Here is a 9,541-nt window from a genome sequence, read left to right as displayed (position 1 = left end):
CAATTTCTGCCTAAATTCTGTTCTTTAAGCAGAAAATCATTCTTTGTTTTGCAAAGATAGCTAAATAACAGTGCACACAAAAATCACTTTTGTGAGAATTTCTTCTTTAAAATAATTGGGAAACGTTTAGATCAAGAGCTGGGAAAGAAGTCTGGCAAGATGGTTTTTGTTGAAATCCTGAAGCCAGAAAAAACTTTATAAAGTTCCCTCTATTTGGACAACAAAATCTCAACCATTTATTTTACAAAAACGGAAGGAGGGGTAGGGAGGGAGAGATAAGCAAATAATATCAAGTAGGGCTGTCTAATGATTTCAATTTAATTCCAAAAATATGTTTTGCAATATGTAAGTGGGAAAACGATGACCCTTATCTTATTTTTTTTAAAGCAGCTGAATCTTTTCCCAGACTTGCACCATAATCCTGAGAAAAAACACAGGCACCACGTTAATATTCCGAAGCAGCTTTTCTCCATCTTTTCCAAAATACTGTCCTGCATGAGCATAAACAAGGCTTGCTTAGAATTTAAAAGAAATGCGTCACGTTTTCTTGGTCACCTGGCACTTCTGAAGACCATCCAGGAATGGCATAATAGGGCAGTTTATAAAAAACAAAACAAAAATCAGATCAGACATAATTGCTTGGGATATACCTTAGTTCAAGGCTTTTCAACCAGTGGTACGGGTACCACCTGTGGTACATTGGCACCTGACAGGTGGTACGCGACCATCCTAGAAAAGTGGTAGTGGGGGACAGGAATGAGCTGAACCGGTGGCAGCACTGCACAAGCCTGAGCAAGAGACAACTGGAGCTGCAGGGCTGTCAGGGCTCAGTGCAAGCGCCAGGATCAGTGCCGCTTTCCAGCTGATCGGTGCTTCGGGGCTGTCAGGGCTCAGCGGAAGCGCCAGGATCAGCAACAGGCTCCAGCTGAAAAGCAGCACTGATCCTGGCACTTCTGCTGAGCCCAGAAGAAGCGCCGATTAGCTGGAATGTTGCAGCATCTCCAGGGTCTTGTGATTTACATTCAGATGCTTGGCAACTGATTCATGTTTATAACAGTCACAGTGTTCCAGGGTCATGTGAAGTGACCAAAACCTGCTGCAACCACCCAGCAGACGGGGGGAATAAAAACCAAACAGTTCCCCACCCCACCCCCGCTGCGAATCCTCAACAGAAATGCTCATAACAACAATGAAAACCTCGGACAGGAGGAAGAACACTGCTGGGCGGGCAGGCGTTTTGCTCAGCTGTGGCTTGGTGGGCACTTTTTTCAGTGCCATTGTAACTTCAGTCACTAAGTGAACTGCTGTAAGTCAAGGATTAACTGTATTTTATCACTTTTTTTCTTTTCTTTTTTTTTTGGTCATCAAGTTTTTGACACCTTGCTAGGCGACTGGTGGTACTTGGATGTTGCCATATTCTAAAAGTGGTAGAATGGGTGAAAAGGTAGAAAAGCCCTGCCTTAGTTTGTTCTCTTTCTATCTTTTAAAGATCAATTTAACATTTTCACAGGCTGCAACGTCCCCAGCAAGCTCCCTCGTTCTTTACAGCAAACAAAAGTTTGGAAGTCTTTAAAAACAAATATGCTCAAAAGGTTGGTATTACTTTAATGGATGAGAATTTGGTAAAACAGATTAAAGATCAAAATTGAGCGCATATAAAGAGAATTTATAATGCTTTAATAGAATTGGATTCAGAAATGGATTTAGTTAAAGATTGTATGGTAAAATGGGCCCAAAATATTCAAGAACTGATTCTATTGGATATATGGGAGGTAATTTGGGTTAGAAATGTAAAATTTACCCAGTCCCAAAATTTAAGAGAAAAGTTTTATAAAATGTTTTATAGATGGCATCTGGATCCTAAAAAGTTGTTTTGTATGTATCCTAATTTACAGCCCAAATGTTGGAGATGTGGTAACTTGGCTGCTACTTATTTTCATATCTGGTGGACTTGTAAAAATATAAAAACTTTCTGGATTAAGATTTGGTGGAACATTCAAAAGATTTTTAGGAGAAAGATAAAGTTTACTCCACAATTATTTTTATTGGGTGTTATTATAGATTGTGATGTTAAAGAAATTAACTTGATGTTGAATTTGATAACAGCTGCAAGGTTATTGGTAGGGCAATATTGGAAGAAGGATTGTTTTCCTGCTATAGAAGAAAGGACGCTTAAGTCTCAAATTTAGCAGAAATGGCTAAGATTTCTGCTTATTTGAAGGATCATTCACAAGAAAGATACATTTCGGTCTGGAGAAGATGGATAGATTATATTCAGAATAAATATGGGACTAAAAAGTTTCATCTAGCTTATGAGTAAATTTTAGAGTATTATGATTATTAATAGTTTATTATAGTAGAATTTTTATTAGTTTTATTATTATTATTAGTATTAGTATTGTTTATTGTATTGTTTAATAATTAGGATATTAACTTGTTTATATCATTATGTTTATTTTTAATTTGTTTATCCTTATGTTAAAGGGGAGTTGAAGCGCATTATGGACTTGGTTATTTATATAGTTGGTTAATGTTAGTTAGAGTATGATTATTATATTTGTAACCCTGTACTCAGCTCTGGGAAGTTGGGGAGGGAGAGGGAGGGTTTAGGGTGGGTGGGCTTTGGGGTGTATACTGTAACTTTTATAAAACTTTTCATTAAAAAAAAACAAATATGCTCCAAGATGCTGGGACGTCTCTGTAACTGCAAAGATTAGGCTCGTGCAAGCTAGGCTGTTCCCTGAAATGGTCTAAGGAAGTGAAAACTGAGTTTGGAAGAAGAGGAAGAACTGAACTCGGGCGTTAGAGAAGAACCCGCTCTGCTCCCTCGCAGCTATCAGTCGCTCGCCAAACTCTTAAGGGAGAGGAAAGGATCCGGAACGCCGGTCTTTTCTTGAAACTCTGGCTGGGTGAGTTACCCTGCTCTTCCCGGGTGGGCGTTGGGCAACGCTGGGAAGATAAGAGGCTGGAGGGTGCCAAGCCAAATGGGAGCAAATAGGTCAACCTCAGCCAGGTCGCTCCCCGTCTCCCTTCATGATAATGATGATAATGATAATAATGATAATAATTTGTCAGTGCCAATGGTAATAGGCTCCTTGGGTACAATCCCAAAACAACTGGAGCACCACTTGAACACCACTGACATTGACAAATTCGCCATTAATCAATTGCAAAAGGCAGCCTTACTAGGAACTGCTTCCATCCTGCCAGGACATCTGTAATACCATCAATTCAAACATCTATATCTGTCTATCCCAGTTCCTTGGTAAGGACTCGATAGGTAGACAAAAATGTCAAATCCAGGCTGAACATCTGGCTGACTGCAATGAGGAATAATGATGATGATGATGATGATGATGATGATAATAATAATAATAATAATTTGCCTTGGTAGATAGATTCTGTCGATGTCTTGCCCTTCATCCACCCAGTGACATTGACAGACTCTATCTAGCAAGGCAAATAGGTGGGTGTGGAATGTTGCAAGTACATCAGATGGTTGAAGAAGAAAAAAATGGCTTTGGAAGAACATCTGAAGGACAGTGATGAAGATGCACTGAAGGTATTATACCAGGTATTGTAGGTATTATATTGCTGACTACTGGAGAGACCAAACTGGCCTCCAAGAAAGACCAAATGACGAACAGAATGGAGGCATGGAAGACAAGGCACTACATGGCCAGTACATTAAAAAAAATAGCTGGGAAAGCAGAGACTAACAAGACCTGGCAATGGGTTAAAGAGCAGGAAAGTTGAAGAAAGAGACCGAGGGACTAATTCTGGCTGCACAAGACCAAGCCTTAAGGACAAATGCATACAAAGTCAAAATTGAGAATGGGAAATTAAAAGATGGGATCATGTCTTTTCTACATTCTCTCTCTTTTTCCTTCCTTTCTATGGTCCCCAGCATTGCTGACTTTGCTGACCTAAAGGAGCCGCCCTTCTTGCAAAGCCCAGCATGCATGCTCCTCTAGTCCCAGGGTCCTTGCCTTCCACCACTCAGACTGATCTTCCAGTCCCACTGAAGAAATTTTATCAGGGTGAACCTCTGGCCCTGGGGGTGAGTATGGAGAGAAATGGAATGACGATTCCTCCTCGTGTTTTGCAAATCCCCGGGTCCCCTGTTCTGTTGCAATAGGACTAGGAGGATTCTTTGCTATGTACTGTACATACTGTATGAATATTCTTGATCCATTTGTTTTATTGGACAGCTAATGTAGCAGCTAAGAAGTATATACCCTCTCCTCCTTAAGGTGGTCTTGAGGTGAGCATGAGGCCTAGAAAAATAAAATTAAAACAACAAAAAAATCCTGGTTCAGGGACATTTGGAATTTTGTTGGTTCTCAACTCCTGACTATCACTGATCTTGTGATTTCTCTCTCTCTCTTTTCCAGATTACACAGATATTCATAGGAATCATAGGAATGATTTTTGGGATCCTGCTTGATATAATGAATGATTATTTCATCATCTATAGTGTTATAAAGATCGCTTATTGGAGTGGCATCTTGGTAATTTTATATAATGCTGTGTTTAAAAAGGTTAACAGCCCAACCAGGGATCCAGATGCACATCACAGCAGGCTCAGGGCAAACCGGTCTTACCTGAAGGATGCTATAGTTCAGCAGATTGGCTAGTTCCAGTTTGTGCCTTATGTCTGTTCTCCAGATTTCAGAAAACCGCTGAACTGAGAGATTACAAACCTTAATAGAAGTTATTACATTGACTCTCTTTCCTCACTTATCAACCAGCTCATTCAGCGATCATTTCAAATCACAATGTGTGTGGGGAGGGGGGGGGGAACCAGTTTTCAAACATCTGGCCATCAAAGTGTCTTCAATATCCCCGCGATTGTAATTTGGTTGCTTGGCGACTGGTGTGCATTTACAGTGGCTTTAGCATCCCGTGGTCATCAGATCACCATTTGCAGCCTTCATCATCGGCTTCTGACAAGTTAAGTCAATGGGGAAGCTACGGCCGCAACAAGTTGCAAGTCACATCCATGTGAATTTGTGCTTAATGACTTATTTGATTTGCTCCATTACTGCATCTGGAACTGTCAGTATAAGTTAACACAGTCATGTCACATAACACTTAATAACTGCACCAAGTTGCCCAACTCAATTTTGGTGGATGAGGACCGCTCAGATAATCACTCTGAATATCAGTTGCCATTCAGGGCTACATTTCCTAGTGGTTTCATTCAACTTCTGAGTCTGAGAGTTGTTCACAGCCGCTGGAGAGCTGTGTCCTTGCCATAACAACATGGGGAAAATGCTGAATACTACTGCAGTGCTACATAAAGTAAAATGCCTGTGACTGTACTCCTTCTTTAATGCCTCAACTGGAATAGGGAACTTTGATTGATTTTCAGCACAACAGATAATCAGAGAACAGTAGGCAGGAATTTAAGGAGAGACAGAGGGAGAGATTATGGGTCTACATTGTTCTCTGGGCATGTAGCCATTGTGGTTCCCTTGCTTTTCTTTCTCTTCCAGTACATCATCTCTGGATCCTTAGCTGTGGCAGCTGCTCGGAATCCCAAGATCCCTCTGGTAATTAACCCATGTGACCCAAGTGAATGACATAGCTAAATCAGAAACCCTCCATCTCTGGGATCCTGGCCATGATCTCCCCCTTCTTCAAGAAAGGTTGGGGAAAAAAAACCTCTCATCTGAAGCCCTGGAGAGCTACAAGCTCCTGGATTGCCAATCTGGAGCTTGGTGGATTTATGATGTTCCTGGAGCATCCCCAGTTGGGAACCCCTGGTGTAGAGAGTAAAAGTCTGAAGCAAATTCAGAGCACAAAGCCAGCTGAATCTCTTCATATGTGTGCGCCCATTTTTGTACATTTATTAATTTATTTTATTCCTCCTAGGTGCAAGGTGCGCTGGCAATGAATGTGATAAGTGCTGTATCAGCTGGTATTGGCATCATATTCCTGTCTTCCAGTATCACCACCCGTTTTTCATATCATTTCATGTTCCTTTGCCGTGAATTTGAACACAGTTATAAGGAAAAGTGTTATGAAAGTCTTGTAAGTCTGTGACCTTCCAGAATTGCTCTAAAAAGTTGTCTTGGGGGTTTCAAGAGTTTTCCCTGCTCTAGTTTTTTTTCTCCCAATCTTTTCAGAACAGCTTCAAGAGTGATATCTTCAAGGCATGGCTAAGAATTAAAATGACAGCTATATTAGTGCAGCCAAAGTTTTGCCATAGATTTAACTGAATCATTGTGCCTGGCGTTTCACTTTTTTTTAATCGAATGTTAACTCTTTGTTTCACAAAAATGTAGTTTGCAGTTTTTGTTGTGTGGACTACAACCAAACTAGATGGTTTCAATGGGTCCCACCTTGACTAGGTGCTAGCTATGCTACTCAGGATGTATTAGTCAGTCTGATGAGGTAGAACTGACCTGTAAACCATCTCTGCAGGAAAGCTACTACTAATGTTATTGAAATTGGCTGTAATAACAGAAACTTGCAATATTATTTGGGCTGTCCTTCTTCCCTGAATTAGGGAGGTGTTGACCTGAGCTACTCTTGAATTATTTCATTGCTCTCCACTTAAAAAAAAAAACACTTCTTCTTCCCTTTTGCCCAGGCAAAACAGAGCCTGCATATCTAATACAGGTCATCTTCCTTACTCTAGAACTGGAGATACATATGCCTATCTCTATTTATAAAAATAGATATGTTTCTCTTCTGCTTCATTGATAGGATATCATTAATGGAATTTTGGCTGTTCTTATTATGTTCACCATCCTGGAGTTTTGCATCACCATCTCTGTCGCATCATTTGGCTGTAAAATGCTTTGCCAAAATACCCTCACTGAAACGGTAAGATTTCAAAGGAAGAAGAGTAGTTAATCAAGGGAAGCAGATTCAGAAACAAATGCTGGCCAATAAGCTTAGTTTCTACGGTAGCTCATACATTGTACTAAGTGTTCTGTCAAAAAAACAAAACAATCATTTGGCTTCACACAGTATGCTATGTTGCAAATCCCAAGTTATGGTTGATTCTCATATTGTGATAAATCTAACGGAAACAAACCACCTTACATATCTCAGTGAGCTCAACCTTCATCTCTAATTAAGACTTGCTCAGAGTTGCCTCAGTCCAGAAGATGGGTAGGAAGTGAGTTTGATAATAATAAAATTGACAATAAGTACCACCTCATCTGCTCACAGTCCAAGCAACACTTCAGGTAGAATCCCCAAAATGTGTGAGAGCATATGAAGCATTTTTTTCTGGGGAAACAGCACCAGCCATGTAAAAAAAGAAAAGGACGCAGTTGCTTTAAAGAGAGGAAGTGATGTCTTTATCCAGATTCCTCTTGGCAATGGAATCAAAAGTGCTTCTGAGCCTTATTTGAAACAAGGAGAGACAGAAGCATTCAAGAAACTGTTGGCAAGCTGAGAATTTCTATTCTGAACTGTGGAATGAGAAATGCACGCAAACAAGTGGCTTAAAATTTCATTATATGTTTCTTTAGGTTGTCGTCATTTATCAGAATGTGACTCCTGCCAGTGTTGAACATCCACCCATCAACTGCAAACAGCCAGAGTTCCCTTGAGTTGCTTTTCCTTCTTGGAAGCTGTTCTGAACTACATTGGCTCCTGCAAAATTGAAGACTTGAGCTTTTTAAGGATTTGCACGGAACTTTTTACTCAGCGGAACCTAAAATATTTAGTGGGCTAAGCCAAACACCATGTGTAAAAGATCTTGACAATGTGAATGTTCTGATTGCTGGTTAAGACATGTCTCTGTGAACTGGTTGGCACCTTGTCCCAACCTTGTTATGTTTTGCTGTTGGAAAATGCACAATTGGTCGAGTTTATACAACACATTATGGATAAGCTATAGTTTCCACTTTACAATGGTTGTGTCACAGATTAGACAAAATCCAAAGCTTACTTCAACAGAACTTAGGAAAATATTTTTTTGCACTCAGCTACACTCATACAACCAATTATGCTAGTTGTGTGAAATCATCTAATGCTTGCAACACACTCCAGAATTTGATCTGTGGGATGTAACAGTGACCCTGGTAAGCCTTCAGCAGCCATATATTCCAATGAAAACTAAAGAATCAAATTTATAGCCATAATTTAAAATTTTAACCTGTTTGTTCTAGTGGTTAAGATACCAGGAGACTGTGAGTTCTAGTCCCACCTTATAAAGAAAAGCCAGCTGGGCGACTCTGGGCTAGTCTCTCTCTCAGCCCAACTAATTTCATAGGGTTGTTGTGGGGAAAGCTGGAAGAGGAAGGAATATTAGCTATGTTTGCTGCCTTAAATCATTTATAAAAATAATGAAGACAGGATATAAATGTGTACAGAAGACAAAACGTGTTTCCTTGCCACTCGACTTTCCATCAAGGCTGCCTTCTGCCCATCCAGCTTATCTCACTGTTTTATTTTAGGCAAGACTGCACTCCAGACTAGTAATAATAAACTGCTGAGCACATATTACTTGCTGTTTTTATTTTCTCTAAGTTCCACAGAAATAAAGAGGGACATAGGGGTGTGTGCGTGTGTGTGTGTGTGTGTCATTGTTTGGGATACTCTCTCTCTTTTCTCTCTCATTTTGCTGGCCCTGGTGCTTAACAACAAAGAAGAGTGTGGAAGGCTTAAAAGATACCCAGATGCTGCAATGTGTCCACATTTAACAAAGATCAGGCATAATAATAATAACAACATTTAAAGGACTTTTTTACTATAAATATGAATAAGGGAACATCGATGTCTATGGTGTGGGACGCTAGTAAAGCATATATGAGGGGAATTTTGATTCAATTGAATAAAGTTTTTAGGGAAAAAGGGTCACAAAGACGTAGAGAAATAGAAGAAGAGATCAAATCAAAAGAACAAGAGTTGGTTCTTAACCCTACTGATAATAATTTAAAGGTATCTATAAAGATGCTTAAGGAACAATTTAACATGTTGATGGCAGATCAGGTGGCTACCAATCTGTCGTATATGAGACATAATACTTTTTGCAATGCGAATAAGCCTGGGAGGTGGTTGGCTTATCAGTTACGAAAGAAACAGAAAGGTAGAATTATAGAGAAAGTAAAATATAAAGGTACTGAGGTTTTTCAGCAAGATTTGATTAAAAAAAGCTTTTTGGACTTTTACACAAAATTATATTCAAGTGATAATATAAGGGGTTTGGATATAGATAAATATTTACAATCAGTACATTTTCCTAGACTTTCAGAGGAACAACAAAATGGGATGAATAGTTTAATTACTGTGGAGGAAATTGGCTTAGCTATTAAGCAGTTAAAGGTTGGAAAGTCTCCTGGAACAGATGGACTGACTTCTAGGTATTATAAGATTTTATCTGAAGAAATGATAGAGCCACCAAAGGAACTCTTTAATAGTATTTTGTTGGGTATGCAAGTTCCTCCTTCTTGGAAAAGAGCTTTTATATCACTGATTCTGAAGGAAGATCAGGATCTTACAGAGCCTAAGAATTATAGGCCAATTTCATTATTGAATGTTGATTATAAGATCTTTACAAAAATTTTGGCAAATAGAT

The 9,541-nt window shown here is 39.4% G+C and overlaps 1 protein-coding gene across 3 annotated transcripts; it reads left to right on the top strand.

Annotated features, from left to right (window-relative positions):
* Positions 1-1,260: 1,260 nt before the first annotated feature.
* LOC120300171 (membrane-spanning 4-domains subfamily A member 4A-like) lies at positions 1,261-8,464 on the top strand. Of its 3 annotated transcripts, none has more exons than XM_039325818.1 (9): positions 1,261-1,306; positions 1,511-1,592; positions 2,685-2,909; positions 3,908-4,060; positions 4,395-4,511; positions 5,499-5,555; positions 5,878-6,036; positions 6,715-6,834; positions 7,491-8,464. In XM_039325818.1, exons 4-9 carry the CDS (start codon positions 3,959-3,961, stop codon positions 7,569-7,571), a joined length of 636 nt encoding a protein of 211 aa, XP_039181752.1. In that variant the 5' UTR covers positions 1,261-1,306; positions 1,511-1,592; positions 2,685-2,909; positions 3,908-3,958; the 3' UTR covers positions 7,572-8,464. The 3 variants fall into 3 exon arrangements, with proteins under 3 accessions (XP_039181752.1, XP_039181753.1, XP_039181754.1); XM_039325820.1 differs by lacking the exon at positions 1,261-1,306 and adding an exon at positions 4,212-4,264 and having other exon boundaries at positions 1,512-1,592; XM_039325819.1 differs by lacking the exon at positions 1,261-1,306 and having other exon boundaries at positions 1,404-1,592.
* Positions 8,465-9,541: the final 1,077 nt, after the last annotated feature.

The sequence above is a fragment of the Crotalus tigris genome, unplaced genomic scaffold (genome assembly GCF_016545835.1).
Source record: "Crotalus tigris isolate CLP2741 ecotype Arizona unplaced genomic scaffold, ASM1654583v1 scf7180000024338.4412243, whole genome shotgun sequence".
NCBI classification, from domain to species: Eukaryota; Metazoa; Chordata; class Lepidosauria; order Squamata; family Viperidae; genus Crotalus; species Crotalus tigris.
This window is presented reverse-complemented; position numbering and strand designations above follow the sequence as displayed.